The 24,212-nt window shown below is 34.1% G+C and overlaps 1 protein-coding gene across 1 annotated transcript in view; it reads right to left on the bottom strand.

Moving 5' to 3' along the window:
* The window catches only part of CSMD1 (CUB and Sushi multiple domains 1), an 819,458-nt gene that overhangs the window by 363,417 nt on the left and 431,829 nt on the right, over positions 1-24,212 (bottom strand). The window contains exon 5 of the mRNA XM_072408428.1: positions 11,073-11,280. Within this exon, the coding sequence (XP_072264529.1) occupies positions 11,073-11,280 (208 nt within the window). The remainder of the gene's footprint in view (positions 1-11,072; positions 11,281-24,212) is intronic.

Here is a 24,212-nt window from a genome sequence, read left to right on the forward strand (position 1 = left end):
TAATCCTGCCCCTGTACAAAGCATTGGTCAGACCACATCTGGAATATGCAGTCCAGTTTTGGGCACCAGTTCACAAAAAGGACATTGATGAATTGGAGAAAGTGCAGAGAAGGGCAACTAAATTATTAAAATAAATGGAGGAGCTCAGCTATGAGGAGAGATTAGCTGAACTGAATCTATTCTCCCTTGAGAAGATAAATTTAAGGGGGGATATGATCACCCTGTATAAATATGTAAAAGGTCCATATAGAGAACTCTCTTCCCAATTATTCACTTTGAGATCATTACAAAGAACAAGAGGGCACTCTTTGCGTCTGGAGGAAAAGAAGTTTAAGCTCTAGATAAGGAAGGGATTCTTCACTGTAAGGTCTGTGAAAATGTGGAATCAGCTCCCTCAGGAAGTAGTTTCAGCAACTACTACAGATTGCTTTAAGAAAAACCTGGATGTTTTTCTAGAAGCACAGAATATAACTGGGTATTAAGGCTTTAAAGTAAAAATAACAGTGACTGTTGATCCAGAGAACATCAGAGAACAGGGGAGAAACAGAGAACAGGATTTTTTTTCCCCTGTTAAAGCAAATTGTACCAGAGTTTTTTTTGCCTTCCTCTGGACCAACTATGTCTTATAGGGTTTTATATCTGGGATATGTTTATTTACCTAGTGGTTGAACTTGATGGGCTTATGTCTTTTTTCAACCTAACCCACTATGTAACTACGTAATAAAAAGTTGAACAGTTATAATAGTTTAGACAGTTTAGTTTGTTCATGCTGTTCAAGAACTGGAACACAAAATGAAATTACTAAGAAAACTAATTGAAATCACCCTATTTTAAAGCAGTATTAGGTGTTGGGGTGGGGAAAAAAGCAAGTTGCAAATAGTTGATAAAGTAATGTTAAGCAAACTGCAATTTATTTGGCTGAACAAAGACCAGGATATGATAGTTGTTGATTGGTTGTTGTGAGTTACTGCACTTAAGCATTTGAGTTTTTAGACGAAAAACTATTTTTACATAAACCTATTAGATTTTATATATAACTAAAACCCCGATAGTAATTTTTTTTTTAGAGTTATATATAATAGGTAAGAGAGAACATCTTCCTAGAAAATTGCTATTTAGTTTTCAAAAAAACATTATCTAAAAGACTATGCTGCCATTGGAGCCTGTTATAGTTATCTGTCATTTCACATCTAGGCTAGTCATTTTCTTCGCTTGTGATTCATATGAAATCAACATCTTCTCTCTTGTGGATATGATGTTGAGTAACAGCTGGCTGAGTCCCTGGAATCCTGTATGGAACATCCATGGATTAGGCTGTTATCAAACATACTGTAGATGAAAAGCAGTGGTGTCTGACTGTTAGAAGCATTATGGCAGTAGATATCATAATAACTAATCAGACTTTCTTTTGTTTAGACCACTGAAAGAGGTATTCGGATGAGATGCTTTCAATTATTTTTCTGTTCTGTTCTGTTGATTTTGTATTCCAGTTTTTGACATAAACAAACTAAACTGTCTAAACTATTATAACCATTCACCTTCTTATTAAAAAGGTTCTTTAAAGTGGCATTGATGCTAGAAAGCTAAAATGATGGCAACAGTGGATTGGTAATGTCAATAACATACATAATGTTTACAAAGATCTTTTTATTATTGCCATACAATCGTAATGCTTTGGTGCTTCTACTCTTTAAAATTGCCTAAGCAACTCCTTGATTTTTTTTTTGTACACTGGGAAAATTGCTAATGATTTTTATACATCTGCCATGTTTTCCCAGTATTGTTTATTAGGAAGATTTAATCCATACTTTTAAGGATTAAACCATGAGATTAGGTTTCCAATTCCTTCCAGGCATGAAGACTATTGTAGCAATTCTATATTTATAACATTATACATAATTAATTTCTATTACCAAATTCATCTGAGAAATTATCTTTAATATAAATGTAAATTTGGAATGTAGTGTGAGTACATACTGCATTGAATTTTACATTATAGTAGAATTAATGAGATTTAACAAAGGCACCAAGGTGAACCAGTCCTCTTAATGTACAGAATGAACACAGATGAAATCTATGCTTAAAAACATTAACATGGAACAAGTGAAAATGGTTTATTGTACTGTGCATGCTTTGACTTTTTATTGCATAAAAATGTATGTGTTTATCAATCTTTTAATAACATTTAAACCTCTTTCTTGAAGCTATGGTAATGATGTTATGTAAAATATCTTTATTAGGTAATACTATAGCTAATCTTGAATAAATGGTGAGCTGAGAACTAAATGCATTGCTTTGAAGGCAGCCTGACTACAGGCAGCGTAATCACCATTTGACAAGATGGTAGGGCCACATCTTCACAGGAGTCATTGGTATTCCAGCTTCATTATAATGTGCTGTATGTATCAGCACATTACAGCGAAGTCAAATACTATAATGTACCATCGCATACAGCCATTTTATTGAAGAATTGAAGCCAAAGTAATACCATAGCTATGCAAATGTGTCAGATTGTGAAAAAGTAGTTCTGTTGCAGGAGGCCAAGAGATGGACTATTTTTTAATGTTTAACATTTACAAACCTGAACTGTTCCTCAAAGAAGGGCACATATGATATAAATAATATTAAAAATAACGTGCCCAAACACTTTAGGGATAAGGATCTGAGTTTGTTGTTTTTTTATGGTATAGATGAGAGTTAAACTCCATTGAAGAGATTACCATCTAAAGAGGAATGGGTAAGCAAGAGACCAGATGGATCTATGAACTGGACACATTACAACCAAAAGAGGAGATTGGAGAGATTAATGTGGAGATTAATTTAAATTGAGTTATATCTAATGACCATGTTTTTTTATTAAAATTATTATTATTATTATTTTTAGAGTAAAGATACGTGAGTGGAGCTTACTAGTGTCATCATGTTTACGGATTGTGCCATGCCAGCTGGACATATCCCAGAAGTTGGTAATGCAAGTGACTTATACTGGTGCTGGTTGAGCACTGTGCTATGTGGAATCACTGAATTTTAAAGTTTAAATACCTAAACTCTGAATTTTCACTTTACATAAAAGGGTAGTGAACCATTGTGTGTAAGGTAAAATCTGTTTTTCTTTTTAGGTGCAACACCCTAGGCGTTCAAGAATGAACGGAAGCGCAAAAGTCTTGGGCGCTCCTTCTGCGCATCTTACACATGGACAGTGAGATCGGCAAATTTTTCTTTCATCCTACATCACCCAATCTCACGCCTGGGTAGTGTTATGTAGGAAGAAGAACCCGGAAGAAAAGACAAAGATGGTGGCCCCAGAGTGCCGGCTCAGGGAAGGTTGTCAGGATGACGCAGGACCCGATGCCGGACACCCTCTGGAGTGATCGGATTCCCCTGCGGGATTGAAGGTAAATGTGTTTTTGTTTTTTTTTGGAGTATAGTTCTTCTTCAATTTATTTTAAAATTTATGATAGTTTATGGCAATTACTTTTATGTTGCTATGCTCTGGATCTTAGGGCTGGAGTGGAATCTGTGCTTTTCTGACCTGTGAGGGCTGCTCTGTGTAGTTCATTCCTGATGTGATTTTTTAAAGTGGATTTAGTGCTACTTACCAGCCAGAGAGAACTGATATCCATAAAGTTATATTGACCTTTTTGTAATAAAAAGATCAATGGAATTTGATGTGTGCAGTTACTACAGAGAGCATGGCTGTGGTGTGGAACTGAAAAGCGAAATTTTGTACAGCACACACCAAGGGGGTTGGATTGGACATTTATTTTTATTTGTATTATTTTATTATTTTTGCACAGTGCACTTTTGATACATCAAATGTTTTCCTTGGTTTATGGTCTTTTATGGAGTGCACTTATTGGTATTATTAGATTTTTTTATGTTGATGATATGTATCGAATTTGTACCTGAAAGCATTTTATGTTGTAAGGATACAATAGATTTCACAAAGGTTTTTGCACTTTAATGCACTGGGAAATCGTGTTTTATGCTTCAAGCGTCTTAATGTTGAGTATTTTGTAGATAATTCATACCTTTTAAGTATTTATAGCACTTTATCACTGATTAGTTTTGTGAGTATGTTTTCTCATTATTTATAATAATAATTTGCACAGCAGCTTTTTTTTTTTGCAGGTAGAGATTAGGGGTAAGAGAGCAGAGTATGTATAAAAATAGGGGATATTAGTAAAAACATGCCTTCAAAGTGACATGGATCAGTAGCTTAGCTTAAATCAGCTAATAACAGCCATCTAGCTATTATTTTATTAATATAAAGGATAAAATAAAAAAATACAAATAATATGCAATCATACTCCTTTCTAATAAAGCGGACCTATCACTACAAATTATACTATATATAGAAGGGTAGATAACCTTTCCATATAGAGAAAAAATGTGTTTTGTTTTTCATTAAATGCCTTTATTTAAAAAACAAAATGGCAAAGCCCCTACTGTCTTTATCGCCATCTAGATTGGGCATGCACAGAAGGGACTTTGCAGTCATTGAAAAAAGAAGGATGATGATCTCAGCATCTTTTTTTTTTTTTTTGATACAGCAGCATTACCTGCTCTTGCACTGCACAGGAGCGAGATTAGGTGACGTAGGTAAAAGACACAAGAAGGAAGAAAATGGTCGTGCATGGCCCTTCCACAACACCTAGGCAGCAAGAAAGCAAGAAACCAGGATGATGCAAGGCCATATGGAAGACAGCTACAGACATATCGGGGGATCTGTGGTAAAGGTAAGTGTCTTTTTTTTATTTTCAATTTAGTTTCACTTTAAGAATCACTATTGGCCCATCCCTGTAATGAACACAATCACAGCACAGGAATTTAAAATGTTATTTGTTTAGCATAATACACTCTGATACTGGTAAATCCTTATAGACCTAATATAGAAGATTCTGATAAAGTTCTCCCCTCCACCTGTGTCATTGTTTGTACTGGACTGTAATTTCCATCCCTATCTAATGATGCTATTTATAATAATAATATTAATATTTATAGCAATAATAACAAACATAATAATACCAAAGTCCTCTATATACTCCAGTATCCATTTTCTTTTGTTTAGTTTTTTTTTTTTAGATGTGCAGAGAGTTTTAGATTTTGTAATATAGGATAAGATTATACTTTGAATTAAAGCAAAAAAATATAAATTCACACACTATCAATACTTTGTAAGGATCATTTCAAACTGGAAGTGCACACAGTATAGGGTTTATAAAGCAAGCACTGCATTCTCACACATGATGTACAAGGCAATACTTTGTAAACAAACTTAACGCTGCTGAGAGAGATCAATTAAAACAACCATTTACCTAGGACAACTTTTTTAAAAAATCAACTACTTTTAAACCGGGGGGGGTCTTTCTATTTTGGATGGAAACCTGGATTGCTGATTAATAGCGAACTGCATGAGATATGTGCTTTTTATTGAATGAATAGAACAAATGTGGGGTTTAAAAAAAAGATGATATATTTTACTACATCTTTTTTTTATTATCATTTAATTTTCAGGAAAAGAAAATGTCTCATACAAAAAACTAATGCATTGGGAATCCACCTGTATTTTATACATCCTTTGGTATATGTAGATCATATTTCTACAATTTCTGTTTACACCTTTTATATAGTACGATACAAGAAATTTTATTTTAATTTGTCTTTTATTTTTATAGGTCGCCTATTCACAAATGACAAAAAAAAAAAAAAAACTTGTGTTCTATAAATAAAACATTTTTACTATTTCTTTCATGTAACATATGAATCATCATCATACACCATTGGCTTTATCATATAAATGAAAAGAATGCTCTCAATGAAAACCACTCTAAAACAGATACGGGATTATGAACTTTTCAGACTTGAGTCAGAAAAAAAGGAAGCAATGTGAATCAAAGTACACAAATATCATGAAATGATTTTGTCTAATAGGAAACTTAATTTTTAACCCCTATTATTTTCAAAATTATTAGAAATATGTAATAATAATATTATTAAAAGATATAGAGGAATATGAGGAATATTATAAACAATAAAGTCAAGGAAGCAAGAAACTTAAAAAATCAAATTTTCTATGATGACTGTGCTAAAATGGGCAAAAAAAAGAAATATGGAAAACCATACACCCAAACCATGACTGGTCACATCTCTGATATAAGACCCCGTAAAAGAACAAGGTTATATGAAGGTCCTAAGAACAAAGTACCTAAGGACAAAACACAGTAAACCTATATGTTCCCAATGATGTTTGAATAAAGAAAAGAAAAGCTATTGGTATCCATGCACATGTATTAACAAGAGCACTGCTTAAGTTTAACAACCCACAGAAATAAAGAGACATCCTGAATTTAAATTAAAAGATGAACCACAACTGGCTGCCATAGGTCGTACATTCCACATTTCTTACCACAGGGTCAGATGTATAATGCATGTCTAAACAAGAACATGGCAAGATTTGTATAGGATTACACCAAATGGCCAGTGAAAACGAATTGCGTTTGTCAGATGTATATGTTAAACTCTATGAAACAAGAAATCTTATATAATAAAACTTTCAGTAATGATTAAACTTTGAAACTAATGCCCAGTTTTATTCTTCTCTATTCTTGTTAGTAAAGAAGGGGAACAGAAATGCTGAAGATGGTGAGAAGTCTTGTAACACACTTCAGCCACAAACTCATAACATGACAATGCAATCCAATCTATATTTGAATGGTAAATTCAATCTGGTGCATTGCTTGCTAAAGAATATGTATTTTATAAGAAAATTATAATGAGAGAATGAAAAACATCCATAAAAATGGTATTTTCACTATGTTTAAGCATATTTTCAAAGGTAAAAATTATTTGTGGTTAGATTTTTTATTTTAAAATGTGCATTTTTAAATTGAGGTTATAGAGCTTTGTTTATAAAATATTTACTGCACATATGCACATTTAAAATATGTCAAAAGCATCCTCTGCTAGCTGAAAATAACTAATTGTGCAACATTAAAAAAAAAAAACATGAAAAGCATACCTTTAAAAGAATATTTTCATCTCAAAGATACACAAAAATGTACTCAATGTACATTTCCTTAAAGTGGATCAAGCCACAAAATTACTTAATTGAATTGTGGCAGTTCATAATTCCCACAGTGATTACAAATGCAGAAACAGCTGAAGAATGTTATTACCGGTAATTATGCTGTACATAGCAAAGCAGGGGTTTAAAAACTGTAACTCATCTACTCCCTTTTAAATTTTACACGCTTGTCTTCTATGCATACAGATAAGCAAGTTGATTAGTTTTAGTCAATCCTCATGGTGTATTGTGGTAGATTGTTACATATTTACATAGCCAGGTTGAAAAAAGACATACATCCATCAAGTTCAACCACTAGGGAAATAAACATATCCCAGATATAAAACCCTATAAGACATAGTTGGTCCAGAGGAAGCCAAAAACCCCTGGTACAATTTGCTTCAACAGGCAAATAAAATTATTTCCTGATTCCATGTGGCAATCGGATGTTCTCTGGATCAACAGTCTTTGTTATCTTTACTTTAAAGCTTTAATACCCAGTTATATTCTGTTCCTCTAGAAATCATCCAGCTTTTTCTTAAAGTAATCTATAGTAGTTGCTGACTACTTCCTGGCGGAGCCATTTTCACATTTTCACAGACCTTACAGTGAAGAATCCCTTCCTCTGCACACAAGCTAGACAAATGTTAGGCCTTTCAAGGGAGACAGAGAATATCCAATGAAAATAACTTATGTTGTGCTTTCTATTCCGATGTCCCATAATGCCATGGGTCTAATAGGTACACTATGTAAAAAAAGTTTTTTTGTTAAGTAAAGGTTTTATGTCCAATAGGAATAAAGATATAAGATAGTAGTTCTATCCTTTATAAACTAAAAAGGCAAATAGCCTAATAAAGATTGCAAATGTATGTTGCAGTTGATTAGTCTGCAGCAGTATAATTAAATCATAAAATCTGTTCAAAATATGTCCACATTGCCCACCCTGCTGGTTAGACAATGAGGGAGCAGCCAGACAATAAAAGCCAGCAATCACATCCTCCCTCTTCCATCCTAGCGTCTGATAAAATTGGTGTCCTTGCAACGCCATGTGTAGAGCCTATACGGCACAGTGGCACCTTCCCTCCAGCTTTGTGTTCCGTTAACATTATGGTAAGCATTACATTTCTGGCAACAAAAGGGAATGAAAAATGAGATAGGGATGTAAAGAATGTAAAATAACATTGCATTTAGATGTATAGATTTTCTGAGCAGATGTGTTTGTTTTTATATGTTTAGTTGCCATGCAGGGAAAATGCATTATTTGAACTGTGTGAAAGAAGCCTAATTTATCTGTGTCTCAATATATTACAGCAATTTTAAAGTATGGTGGTGAAAGTGATCACACTGTATCTTTCAGTCTTAAATGTCAGGTTTTGTTTGGTTTTATTGCACTGGAAGCTGAAAGATTAAAGGTTCCTAGATCCTTGTATGTCATTCCTGTTCTTTCATTCTAAAGGAAATTGACTATCTCTCACTCTGCAGGAGTAGAGGGGAAAGCAATTGATTTCTGTAGTGATAAAGTAAAGATGTATTTTATATAATGGTTTGATATGAGAACACAATTGTTTCTGAAACTTGTTTTATTTGTGATGTGATTGACACATCACTTTCAATACAGAATGAAAATACACTTAACTTCTTAGTACAAACATATTTAGGTATGTATTTTTAAAGCTATGTTATGTATAGTACAAAATGTATTTAGAATTTCTTAGTAGAGGTGAGATGAGCATGAATTGGAGAGAATCCGGTCAGATTGGTCAAGAATCAAGTCTAGATTGAATCCTTTTGGATTGGTTGAGAGATCTGACAGTGTTTACAAATAGTCAGTACAGGTAGTCCCTGTGCAATTAGGACAGATGTTTGTCTCAACATATTATTAGGCAGGGTGGTGTCAGTTACTGTATAAAATCCTCAATGGAGGTATAAACCAGTAGAAACTTAATGGAGCCTAGACATTAATTTCTGGAGCAAGCTTTGATATGCAAAAAGAAACAACTGCAGAGTTTGTGTTGATCATTAAGGAGTTTGAGATCAGCACAGCTCCTAAGATCACCTACAACCTCAGCTGTGTTTAGCAAAAAATTTCTTCTGCAAGTCATGCAAACCCCCCCCCCCCCCACCACCACCCTCATCAAACCTCCGTCCTGCGCAGAAGTGAGCAGGAAAGCCTGTTCGTATTTTGAAGTTGTCCATATGTCAGATGTGCTTAACTTGGGGACTACCTGTACTCAGATTTGTTTAGTGAAAAATACAAGGAGTGGTGTTATGTTATATTGTGTTAAATTAAAGAGTCGTCAGAGGAGAACATGAGGAGTCAGAAAGCAAGGGGTGCAAAGTCCAGTCAAAAAAAAATTACAGTTTAACTTTTCTCCTGCCATTTTATGTACATTACCTAATATCTGTATATGTATAACATTTTCATTATTCAGTTCTATAAAGGAGTCAATATATAAATGTCTGTATAGAAATGGCACTGTATAGGTATAAAAGAAATAAAGACAATAGGAGTAATCCTTAAGCTATGAAGGGCTCCTGAGGAATACCTGGGCCAGAAAGCATTATTGTAAAGTGGAATATATTGGCCATTAAAGTGGACCTAAATGCAGTTTAAAGGGGAGCACAGGAGATGGCCATATAAGTGCATATAAAGTCTATTATCATCTCCTTTATTACATACAGGAGATAAGAGACTTTTTATGCACTTTCCCACTGTGTGTACAGGATATACAGTTTAGTAAACTCAAATTCCAATTCCAGGTCAATCCGAGCTTGGAAGTATTTCTTATTCATGTTTTTCAATTTAAATATGTAACTTTTAAAACAATAACTTACTATAAAGTCATGCTTCAAATTGCAGAGTTTCTTTGATATAATGATTTCCAGAAAACTCAGTATCAACAGTCAGTTCATAGGCAAACATCACTTTCAGATGTACAAAACAATTGTTATTTTACAAAACCATTGTTGATCTGTTATTTGGTTTTTAGGTTGCTGTATTGAAGACATTCTTACTTTATGTTGGATACAACTCAACATTTTTAAACACGATGATGTGGTATCTGAGACTTAACACAGTATGGCCAAAGGCAGCAAAAACGAATATTTTTGGACCACCCATAGACAGTAGTGCCAACATCCAGATCAGTAAACAAAAGTAAAATGACAATGTATGACGTGTGGGTGCTGCACAATGATCCCCTTGTGTCAAAAAAACTATTTCCTTTTAAGCTAAAATGCAAATCAGTCATAAAATGTCCTGGGTCAGGTTAGTGCAAGTCTGCTTGGCACAAATCTGATGCAAAATCCAGTTTTGGCAAATAATCATTTATTATACAATATCCTTTGAATACAATATACCCTACATACTTGAATATAAATCAAACAAAACATACCCACATTTATTTGAAAACCAGGAAAACTTCATTGACTTTGGTATAAACCTAGGACACAAAATGCAGCCAGCACTTTTGAGTTATGATTTGGTTATGATTGGTCATTTGTTGTTAAATGATCATTTGTGCATTGGCTATGAGTAGATAGAGCTGTTTCCTCATGCAAATTGTGTAGCAAACTCATCTGCTTTGTTTCCAATGGCAAGTGTTTGTAACACACTTTGCATGGGGGACACTGTGCTTTCTAGTAGCTGGAGTATAAACCAAGATTAATTTTTCGAAAGGCATTTTCAGGTAAAAATAAATCTTTGGTAATCATTGAGTATATATGGTACAATAAAACAAATTCACTTAAAATAGCTTTGATCAGCCATACAGGTTACATGTTTCTATGCTGCTCAATCCCTAATCATAGAACCACTCGAAAATAACTGTTTCCATGTAAATAAAATTATCTTTCTGTTTCACAAATGTAAAACAGAATTGATCCAAATTTTAAGAAGCCCAAAGTTTTGTTGTCACATTATTGGTAATGCCACTGTAACATTGTAACTTACTCATTGGCTTACAAACAATATAAAATGTAGAATGACCAGAATTGTTTTTCTTACCATATTGATGGAGCTTCTGTCCCACTGATTTCCAAGAAGTCATATCCTTCCTCCAACTGAAAGTCTGTAAAGACCAGTGCTATAGTATCCCCAGGCTCAGCAAGAATTGTCCATGTACAGTCAGCATTATTTTCATATTCTGATGGGAAGTGTGGGCTTGTAATGATGCCGCTGGTTCCTCGTAAAGTTCCACCACACGATCCTTCAGCTGATATGAAAATAGAAATGGTTAGTAATTTTATATTAGGAAACATTAAACAATATAAAAAGGGTAATAAATATGTATTAATGCAGAATGCAATTTTACAAAAACCTACTCAGCATTTTAGACCACAGAGTAGTTCCACAGAGAGTTTTATCTTGGTAATGTGTTTATTACTTACCAAATTAAAAAGGCAATGCCAGATATTGAAGCAGAAATCAGCAATTACATGAACTATATGTTTTTTTTAAAAAATACTATCAGTTCTACTACAACAGAACAAAAGCAGCACACTTATAGTCAAAGCATATAGTCTCCCACTCCCCTCCCTGTTGGTGTTCCCCAGGGGTCAGTCCTTGGACCAGTTCTCTTTTCTCTGTACACCTCCTTTCTCGGTAGTCTCATATCCTCCTTTGGCTTACAGTACCATCTGTATGCTGATGACACTCAAATCTTTCTGTCCACCTCTGACTTGTCTCCCTCAGTCTTGGATAAGGTCTCATGCTGCCTGTCAGCCATCTCGTCATGGATGTCTGACAGATTTCTAAAACTTAACCTGGAGAAAACAGAACTCATCATCACCCCCTATAAATTTCAAATTTACCCCTGACATATTTCTAACTGTTAACAACAGTTATTCATCCCTCCGTTTAGGCACGTTATCTTGGTGTCACCTTTGATTCTGCCCTATCATTTACCCCCTATATTCAGAACATTTCCAGGTCCTGGCACTTTCACCTACGCAACATCTCCAAAATCTGCCCCTACCTGTCCACAGGGACCACCAAACTCCTTGTACATGCTCTTATCTCTCATCTGGACTACTGTAACTCCTCTCTGGTATTCCACTAACCCAACTCTCTCCTCTACAATCTATTATGAACGCTGCAGCCAGACTCATCCACCCTTGCCACCGCTCCTCTTCAGCTGCATCTCTTTGTAGTTCTCTTCACTGGCTTCCATTTCACTTTAGAATTGAATTCAAGCTCCTGTGCTTTGCCTTCAAATCCCTACACAGCTCCTGTTTAACCTACCTTTCTGACCTGGTAAAAAATACTTCCCCAGCCACTCTCTTCCCTCTTCTGATGACCTACAACTGACTTCCTCACTTATAACCTTATCACACAAACGGCTCAAAGACTTTTCTAGAGCTGCCCAACTCTCTGGAATGGTCTTCCTCGTCCTATTCGTCTTTCTCCTACTTTCTGCTCATTTAAAAAAGCACTTAAAACCCATTTTTTCAAACATGCCTACTCATCTTCTTCTGTCTTTTGAAACCGTCACTACTTCCCATCACTACATATCACCCCTCCTATTGTGTGTTAACTCCCCCACCACCTAGATTGTAAGCTCTTCTGGGCAGGGTCCTCTCCTCCTGTGTCACTGTCTGTATTCGTCTGTCATTTGCAACACAATGTACGGTGTTGCGTAATATGTTGGTGCTATATACCATATTTTTCGGACCATAAGACACACTTTTTTTTCCAAAAGTGGGGGGGGGGGGGAATGGGGGTGCGTCTTATGGTCCGAATACCATATAGTATAGTAAAGAACCTTTGGGGGACAGCAGTATGCATGCTAGATTCTTGCCCAAGAAGATCCTTCATCTTGGGCGATAATCATTTAGCAAGTTTACATGGCCTTACATTTAAAGTGTTTTTTATATATCTGTGCATGTACAGACTGATACAAATTACATTGTTCTAAACTTTGAGGACTAAACCACCTGCTATATGTATGAATAATAGAAGAGGGATCCATAGTCCTATATTATATCTGTTGTTTTAATTATCATCCTAGGAATTTAAGTGGTAAACAGGTAGAATTACTGCTGAAAAATACAGTGAACTTAAGAATACTAATCACACATATATCTGAGGATGGATTAGTTGCAAAATATATATAATTTTTGCTTTTAGATTCAAACACACTTGAAGATCCTCTCATCCTCTCTTTTCTCATCAAGAAAGAAATGTCTTAGGCAGGTCATAAGGTTGGGAGCCCTCATTTCTGCTAAGGAGTGCAGAACCTACCACAGAAATGGCAAATTTCACTGAAACATGTCTAGATATATTCATTCTTATGCATTTCCCCTGATACATTTGTAAATGAAATCAATGGAAATCAAAACAAACATAAACACTCAATAACGTGTTGTTGCATATTTTTTACTGTGTGTTGATCTGCATCACGATGCATATCTTAACATACACATCAATAAAGATGACCTGACAACTGATGATGTTAACCTGCCACACACCTTGCGTTCATTAACAGATCACCTATGCAGGGCATCCTTTGTGATATATTGACTACATTTAGACACTATTTGGACACAAAACCAATTTGCCAATATTACTGCAGTGCTTGGAATCCACAATTTAAAGGTCTAGTTGAAATTTAAAGCAAAACCTGCTCTGGTTTTTATTTGAAAAAAATATATATCCTTCTACCTTGCTCATAATCTACAATGCATTTTGTTGGCTATACAGATTTTCTGAAGATTATATATGTATGGAATTATCAGTGGAGTGTAATGTGTGAATTTTGCCAACCATTAATCTCTAGTGTTGTGTAGTGTGACTAGTTTGTGGTGGCATTAAAGTGAAACTTTGTGTTCAAAATTAAAATATGTGGCCTTGCGTGATTTTTATTGGGGAAGAGACTAATTTACTAGTCTGTTTGCAATCCTATTTTTTTCTGAAGTATACTGAGCTGTGTATGGATATCTCAGTGTATGATGCCAGGATATCCCCTGGGGCTGCCAGGAATAAATCAACTCCTGTGCATATGTGTTAAGGTTTCACCATTCTAGCCCGGCAAGTCATGATGCCTAAAGATTTGCCACCTGGAAGAAGAGTGGGTGAAGATGGTGGAATGACAGGAGAGAGCAATTTAAAAAATGCAATATTTCTTATTAATCGATGTAAAACTGTTTAGGTAAAGGCCACTATTAAAGCCGGGGAAAGCTGCCACAATCAAACTACTGCAAAGAGTTTTTGCCACTATCATGCTATACATAGAAAGCAAAAAAAAAAATCCTAATAAAATATAAAATATATTAATATTAATATTATCATCCATCATGATTTTTTTATTTTGTTTATTATTATATTTTGCTCTTCTGTGTGCCATTTTTTGTATATTGGCTAGCTTGAGTTTCTCAATAAAATAAATAAAATTTAAATAAAAAAATGTGATTAGGCAGTTAGATTTATTTTATTGCAGAAGGGACATTTGTCTTTTGTATTTTTTTATTTATAACATTTAGTTCCACTTTCAGCTGTATATGGAAAAACTTAACCTAGTTTATCAAACTAAAAAAAATCAGGAAAAATCATGATCAAGACCATACATCAAAACTATATATCCTCCAACAGTTGCTCATTTAACTAGAACTAAACAGTAAAACAACAAGGGACACATTGAACTATGCATCATATTTTCAATGAATTTTCATTTGATTACCAGAATGTAAAATGTTCATACTATTCAGGATCAACTGAAAAAAAATGTGGTTGCATCACATTTGCTTGAAATATATAAAATAAACCAAAACATTCTGCTAGTTCCTTTTGTATCTGACTGCAAAACTGTAGTAACCATCAATTTGTAATATTATTCCCAGAGAACACTGATAATCCCTTATTGACTGAAATGCTGTTGAATGTCCCTCAACAGCAATAAAACAATAACTCGTTTATATGGCCATCAAGGAAGCAAAACACTAAAGAGGTTAACATTTCTTTGCCCTGTAAAGTAATTCTGTTGTTGGTGGGTTGATGTCAATTACTAGAAACAGAATTGCTTGAGCCACAGTCCTCACACATTGCAACAAGTCAAAAAATTCCTATCATGTCCATAGGACAAATGTTATATATATATATATATCAGCATAAGTATCCGACTAGATGTGAGGACCAGCACAGACTGCCAGAAAATCTTTCCCTAAACACTAATGAGGCTAACCATGCCCTGCATTGCTGCCAACTGTGCAGAAATTTACAGATAGTCTGTGAAAACATAGGCAAATTTATATTTTATAAGCTTGGTAAAATAAATCTTACTTTCTGTCAAATGCTGCTCTGCATTATTACTTCATGCTGGATGAACAATCCTGGAATTAGAGGTATTACCATCATGGAGAGCAGCCGGGTACCTACCAGGTACTACAGAATAGAATATGGCAGGTGCAAGTGACAGAGGCAGGGTAAAGCAGGTAGTGGAGCACCTAGGGAAGATACGCAGATAAATGGGGAAGCTGCATGGCCAGAAATTGGGCTGCTCTGATGGGCTTGCCAATAGGAGACGCAAGAAATTGTATTACTTGCTTGTGTTATGACAGCATTAGTACATTTATGTGATCAGGGTATAAACTGGGGATAAAATTGGGGAGGATGAATGATGTTGTACAATGTATTTGGATGGTAGGTGGCAATTTTTAAATTTTCTGCACTGATGGAGACTTGGAATTAAAGCATAGATAAGGACAATGGGCCTGATTTATTAAAGCTCTCCAAGGCTGAAGAGGATACACTTTTATCAGTGAAGCTGGGTGATCTAGCAAACATGGAATGGGACTGGTCCAGGATTCAAAACATTTGCTGAGAAATAAATTATAGAAATAGATTTTGTCTCATGCTTTAGCCACACACTGCTGACTTTAATTGTCCATAAAAAAGAAAAAGATTAGCCAGGATTTTTTGATCATAAAAAATTAAATTTAGTTTGGCAACCCTGATGTCCTGTTGAAAGGCTGGCATAAGGCTGTGCTATAAATACTAGTTTTTTTGGAGGAGTGTGAAATTTACATTTGATTTGTTTGAGACTTTTTTTCCCAGACCATCAAACCATTGGCAAAAAATTAAAAATAAAACCACCAGGAAAGATGACCATGCACCCTGTATTGATTACAGGGTAAGAGTTCTGTATCTTTAAATGTTTCTATAAATTTAAGATTTAAACATGAATAATTCTAATTAAAATCAATGCATACATAAAAATGTATGTATAAATTCAACAAAACTGTCAAACTACACAACAAACAAGTAAGAATACATTCCTGGAGTACCATTTATCTAAGCTAAGCAAATTTAGAATGTCATATGCAAATGTATCCAAGCATAATGAAACTGAAAACTCTAAGTGAGATGATAAACAAAGCATTCTTGAAGTAAATTCATGCATAGATATATATCACTAAAACAATTACTGTCTAATTATCTTCTAATTATTTTTCTAATTGAAATATTAGCAATTCTCTAAATACAAAATACTTTTGTATCAAAGGTTAGTCAAAGGGGTAGCTGTAAAATGATTTTAATTGCAACACATATTCTTATTAATGTTTAGGTATAATTATCTTCATATAATCTCAAAACAGTTGGCATAGAGTATAAACCGTATTCCCGTTTAGATTGGATTCTGCAATTCCACAGTGTTGTTTTCTGATAAAAGTGTTTGCAATAGAATAACAATTGTTTACTGATTGTTTAATCAGCACTATCAGTTTAAATGATCTTTTGTCTGTGATTCTCCTTTGGGACCCCTTCACAACAGCCTGCATTACAAGGGGCCCACAATGTGTGCCAGGCCAAGTAGACTAAACAACCACCCCAGAGGAATCTCTATAAACTAGGTTGATCCTTTGAGAGTGAGAGGTCTTCTTGAGATATCTTCCTATCAACATCTCAGAGGACAACCCTGATCATGGCCTTCTAGACTATGCTTGGAGTCACAGACAGTGCAGGGTCTTTCTATTAATATAAAAATAGTTAGAAGCTAGTATATCTAATTACTAGTGATTCATTATATAATTTGAGTCTGATGTACCTGATTGCAAATTTTCAATGAATTAAATGCCAACAGACAGTATTCTGTTTGGTCTGCTCATTTATAAAGCATCAGCATATAAGAGAAAGCCATTAACAATACCAATTCACCAGTTTCCAATTTGCAATCTAACCCCATATCAACGAAATGCAGGCACACACAGACCTTTAAAATGGGTATTTTGTGTACAGCCTTTTTATTTACAATTGTGCTGCTTTAGGCTGAAACCAAAAAACTCAAAGCACACATGTATATGTCAATCAAGTATAAATATAAACACACATATATATATATATATATATATCAAATAGGTGTAAAATGATTGTTGTAAATCCTATTCTTTATAACTGTAACATAAAAAACCTAAACCGTTACTGTGCTTTCTTATATTTTATCAGATTATTAAAAGAAAGTATTGTACTCAAAAACAAACTCCTTTGGAGAACCTCTTAAAACTTTGAAAGCAAATTCTTTACTTTTTGTCTTGTAATCAGGTCACATACAGTTACTCGCTTGCAATTAGTAAGTTTTTGTGTAGAACTGTATAAAAATCCAAAGCAAAATTACTAACATACAAAGTTTACACTCTTACTGAAGTATTACTTTATGGAACAAAGAAGGCTTTTTAGATCCAGTTACAAAAATACAGATAATTAATTTACTGTAATTAGATGCAAAAATAAAATAAATGAAATGCTAATACTGACCTAGATTGTATTATTATAATTATAGATGAACACGTTTTAACAAATTACTTATTAGAATAATTCGAACCAACAGCTCTGAGGTTACTGTAACAAACTCCCAAAACTTTTGATGCCTTTACCCAGTGACCTTCCACACACTGTTCCAGATTTGAAGGTATCCTGGGTACAAATGCAACTTCTAAGTTTATGTTTTTGAAAGTAGTTCAAATCCAGTAAAAATGTTCTGGCTGCTTTTTTTGCCACATACTTTTGCCATTAGACAAAAAAACAGTTATGCATTAAAGTTAACTTCATTGCAAAAGACTTGGTCATTGTATTGCCATGAAGGACATGTAGGAACATATTCCATTTTAAAAATATTATTTTTTTGGAAAATTTAAATTTAAGTATAGGGGTATGAAAACACATTTTTAAAGCTGGTGTGAAGAATTAAATCAAAATACAGGTAATTATTATAACAATTCTTTGAATAACAATCAATTTTATCCCAAACCTAATTAGCATCTTTTATATCTGGATATTTGAAACTGTCATTCATTTGCAAATTCAACTCAGAAAAAACTATTGTGTTGTATAGTAAACAACATTGTAAAAAGTTAATACACAAACAACATGCTTGAAATACCCTATAGTTACACATGCTGTTTATAATATTTTTTTAATAATTAAAAAAAATATTACTACAATACCATATATTTAAAGCTTCAAGAAAGCCTAATGTTGTCAAACAAATCTCTCTTTTTAAGAGGAAGTGAGTCAACATTTAGAGAATGGGGTAGCAGTTGATATAGTGCACTTGGACTTTGCAAAAGCATTTGACACCACAGACAGTCAATGCAAATGTTAGGGCCTATATAGGCTTAGAAAATTCCATCTGTAATACTCTGAACTATGCCTAAGTATTTTTGACTTCTTATGGATTATTTGTACATATAACTGTGGAGTAAAGGTTTCCACAATTTCTTCTCTTGTAAATCAGATTTTTATTTATTGTTAATGTCCCTATAGTTTGACAAACTTTTTTTTTAATTTATTTTTCCTTAAACCTTTCTTAAGTTCAGCTTTAGGAAATACTGAATATACTTTATTGTATTTAGTATTTGAGTATTTGCAGTTCTTGACCTTGTTCACAAATCACAAACTATAGAAGAGAAACTCAAATGATTAGAGCTTTTAAAATGTTTATTACCCATCTGTCAAAAAAGACAGTTTTCTTTTAATTCACCTGCAAGTGTTTTTCCTCTTCTGAAAATAAGTCATCACATCAGAAGAGTCTAACTATAAGCTCCTTAGAACAGCAGAAGCTCTGTCTTTATGATGGTTATTTACATGATTCATCACGACTGCCTTTCCTTCCAAAGACTTACCCTTTTGGATTTCAGTGTCATTGGCTTAATAAAGCAAAATTAAATCCCCGCTATTTAATACCAAAAACTTAAAATAAACAAAAAAAGAAAGGGATGGGGCAGCAAAAGATACATCCATATTACTGGAAGCTATGTATCAGCAAGAGGTAAACTTACAAAATAATTTTATATAGGCAAAAGAGAAAGGAAATCAATTAAACTTGGGCACTGTTTTTTATATCAGCTATATCAGCATTGCACACCTCAAGACACCCATAATGCAACATCACTTATTTCATAAAGCATTACAATACTGCTGAGGATACAATAACGTGGTAAAAGGATATAAACATATGTGTTGGGACAACCCAGAAGAAATCAACATCTGTGAAAAGTAAAGACAATTCTAAACATAGACTAACCATTTACCATAGGACATGCTATTAAAAAAATAGAGGCACAACAGACCTGCTAATGTTCGCTAAATATATACAGTATATATATATAAAAACCTGTTTGTTCCTCAGTGTACAATCAATTACATATATACGATTTCTTTCTTAGGTTCCACATTAGCAAAACATTTAAGAAGATGTATTAGGCTGTTAAAAGCCATTAAAAGGAGAATTATAACATAACAAAAAAAAAAAAAATTACAGCTCTTTTATGGTAACATATTTTCCACTATTCTAAAATAGAAACTCAAGACATTTTGCAAGACCCATTTTGCAAAAATGGGTTAAAAAAAGTGTGGAATCCCCGGGCACTAGAGGTTAAATGAGGTCAAGTCTCCTCATTCATCACCTCTAGTGCTCTGTGATTGGCTGAGGAAAGGTAAACCCTGATAACAGCTCAAGCGTCAACATGATTTTCCTTTCCCCAGCTAATCACAGAGCACTAGAGGTGGATGAATAGGGAGATTTGTCCCCGTTTAGCCTCTAGTGCCCAGGGATCCCGTGGGACTCCTTTGTTCTTGGATTGAGCATCTCTATCCAAGAACACATACTAGAGTTAAGCTAGAGCTGCAAGAGCAATCAGGGGACCGGAGCTGAGTGAGATATTCGACCAACATTACCTTTAAAGTTCCATATGCTTATGTTTCTTCTTTTCTATATCTAATGTTTGTTGGCAGTTAACTTGTACTTTTTGGGATCAGACAATACGATATGGAAGCTTAATTGCCTTGTTTATTTTAAGAGACAAGGAAAATAGCTACAAAGTGTTGTTTGGTAAAATGTTTTATTTGTAATGTGCCGCAGGATTTATTCAATGTAAAAAATGTGCCGTGTCTCAAAAAACACTGATCTAGGGTAACCCTAAATCTGACAGCAGATATTGCTAGTTTAGGTGGGTTGGGACTTGAGAATAGCTTATCCAAAGGATTTGAACAATCTGTGGGGGAGAATGACTGGAGCACAAGGGATACATATGAGTATATCTGGAGGAAAAAAAAGAAGAGTGCAGACCTCAAAGGGGGGCATAGTACAAGGGCCTCAAATTCATAGGTTTCATGTCAGTGAGATACCTTGGGGATTTTTAGTTAGAGTGCTGAACTCACTGTAGCAATTTTTTATGATACAACGTATTGTTTAAATCTGTAACTTGCTGCATGTGCAACCAACTGCATTAAAAAAAATCATAGAGGTGAATAAAAATGAGCCACAGCGCACTAGAAAAGTTATCTTGAAATCATTAGCAGTTGATCTGAGGACCATTTCAGTGAACTGTGAAGCAGCAAATTAAAATGATCTGATATTTCAGAGCATGTGTACATTGAAGAGAAAAACAGAAAACTAATATATTCATAGTTCAATTGGATAATAAGTATATATGTATTTTTTTTAAAGAAAGATGATACCTAGCGAATTAAATTAGGTTTTCTTTTAGGAGATCAAAAGAAAGCACAAAAAACATACATTTTGTTAAAAACATGATAAGACAGCATCAAGCATTAAACCCGATCGGAAAATTAGTAGTCAATAACGAAAACAACATATATAATACTCTGCCCCATTTATTGCTGACATTTGTACTAATAAAACAATGAGAGTAATAATGATTATTATAGGTATGTTACCCCATGTACAGAATAAAATATGCTACGGTAAACACAGAAAATACTACTTCCAGATAGATAAAGTACTACTAGAAAAGTAACCCAGAACCAGTATGAAGGGTCCAGATTCTGTTCTTCTTATCAACACGTTTTATGACATGTTGTCATATTCTGTATTCTTCTGACCTTTATTGCTGTCATCAATAATTTAAATTTTGGATTTTTAGCATGGAAAATACCTTGCAATGAAACTTATCATTGTTATCAGAGGCTGTGGTAAAAATCAGCCATTTCCAAATCGTACTCTACATGAAACACCTTTCATGATCTGCTTGCAACATAATTTTCTTTTCATTACATTTTTAGCCTGATTTCACATTGTTTGTACCTTATTTGCTGTCTGTTCTTTTGGACAATCTCTGAGCTCTAAACTCTCCTCCAACTGACTCCAACTTCTGATTGCACTTTATAATGTCTCGATTTATTAACCAATTGTTTATTACATTTTTCCATAGCAGTGGTTTCTAGCTTTGATCAGTAGTCTCATATGTGTGCCAATCATGCTGCCTGACTTAATTTTGTGTTTATATTTTGGGATAGTTTTTAGACAATAATACATTAAAAATAAAAAGTATCCCTTTACCTGTTGAATGCTTAAGCAAGCTCAGGTTACTAATTTGAAAACAGCATTGTCCTAAATTATGATTCAGTATATTCACTAAAGAAAACACAGGCTGACTGATGGCCTAACAAGTTCTTTTAACATATTTTAACTTTAACTTTCCTTTTGGAAACAAATCTTTAGAATGCTTCATATTTGAAAAAAGGATTCAAACATGAAAAGATAAGATTTTTCCCCCTCCAAGATTCCTGCCCTTTTCTATTTCTTCTCTACAAGTTGAATAGATGCAATTAAGAAGCTTGACATTTCATAAAGCACCAGCAAGTGACATATTGTCATTGCCAGTCACATTATATAAGGCTTATCAATTTAAACAAATGAAGCTTTAGACAGATCTAAACGAACCATAGGCATATATTATTCAGTACGCCTTATTAAAAGTACAACAAAGGTAGCTAGCAAGTCTGTTAGTGGCATCTTTGTAAATATGAATCATTCTGGCTCAGAGACTGTTTAGGAAACACTTGGTTGGATGTATGCTTTCAGAATATAAAATGACTACTTTGTTCTTTTTTTCGAATATACAACTTAAGCAAACCAAACAGTTCAGACTTTTGTGAAAAAAGTAACTCAACAGTTGTTGTGTGTTCATGGCATATCTTTAACCTATCTTTTACAAAGTGGTGGTAAGATGGCCATAGTCACTAAGGGGTGAGCAAACCAAGTCATGTTTAATTATTTTATTTTCTTATTTTCATTTTTTTCTTCTACAGTCAAAAAAGGGACAACACCCATGTATGAATCTTGTTGCCAGAAACAAAAATATTGTTGATGTTTCAACTTGCCAGTGTCTACCCATGCAACTGAAATATAGCTGGCTGACCCTCCACCTTTTTAGAAAAACTTTTATAAGAGTAATTGTCCTGACCCAACTGCTTCAAAACTACCATCCAAAAATATCTATTTTATTCTTATATAAAAAAGTAGCATGAAAGCAAGTTTTAGTATAATGGTGAAATTGTGTTCCTAAACTCTGGCACAAAGCCTTAACACAGAAAACTTCATATGAAAACACAGTGATGAAAGCTGTAAAGGTAGCTGCTACCCTTTCAGGTATGTTGGTCCTCTGCTGCAGTCTCCGGTTTAGTTGCTATATTATCACTGCATCTAGCAGTGATATAGGGGTCAGTGGATGGAATACCAAAATGCAGTGGGGGATGCTGGCATCAGAAAACCCTGAAGATATGACATTTTGAGGATCTTCAAATCTGCTATTTGACAACATGGCCATTGAGAGAGGTAAGTATTAGTTGGTCACTTTGCAACTTAAACTAAAAAAACTAAACCTAAAAAAACTAAAACTAAAATAGTAACATAACTGAGTAAGATGTATATTGTAGATGCATATATATAGAATATTAGGCACAAACAAACCACATAAATATTAATAACTTTTTTTTTTTGCTAGGTTAGGTCTAGAACAGTACAATAATAGCCTAGACTACACAGCAAACCCCACAGATGACCACAAAATGTATTTAAGACTTTGGAGTAATGCTACAACTCAGTAGATAAAGACAATTGCACTACATAGCTTGAACGTTTGCCAAGCCTTTGTAGAAAGAACAAAATTAAAATTAAGCTGCTTTTGAAAGCAACCATGTGTCCTGAAAGAGCACTTCCTCAAATGTTGTATAAAAAATTCCTGTTTAGAAGTGTCAGGAAGATTCACTTAATCTATGTTGACCTTTGTAATAAAAAGGGTGTTTTTACCTATGCAGTTTTATTATTATTGTTATGTAATTGTTGTCTTATATCCATGTCACACTTTGCAAATCACATTGCACTGCCATTTTTGCATGCAATTCTGGGGGAGCCAATTACACTAACTGCATATTTGGGATGTGGGGAAAAGCAGAGTACCATAGAGGAAGTCAATGTGAACCTTGGGAAAACATGCCAACTCCTTGCAGAAAGCATCCCAGAGCTTCTACTCTTTTGTATAATTAGGAAAAGATGTGAGAACTGTGCTTGCACAACACAGTAAGAAACAAAACTGACAAATCATACAATACGTGTGAACAAAAGGACTGTAATGCAATGTACTTTTCAAAAGAAACAGGCCCCTCTATCTATATTTATCCGTGTGTCCTTGCCCCTTGGTGACAATAGCTCTCCTCAGTTATTGCATCATCTTAACAATAATACATATTTGGTTTTTGTTCACAAAGAATTTTTATGGTTTATTAAATATCACTACATCCCTTATTATATATTGAGAAATATAATCAGCTAATTAAAAAAATCCTTCATAAGTGGGCAACACAAGCTAAATAATTACATTTCTAAAATATAAATTGGTATGCAGAGATCCT

The sequence above is a fragment of the Pyxicephalus adspersus genome, chromosome 4, assembly GCF_032062135.1.
Source record: "Pyxicephalus adspersus chromosome 4, UCB_Pads_2.0, whole genome shotgun sequence".
NCBI classification, from domain to species: Eukaryota; Metazoa; Chordata; class Amphibia; order Anura; family Pyxicephalidae; genus Pyxicephalus; species Pyxicephalus adspersus.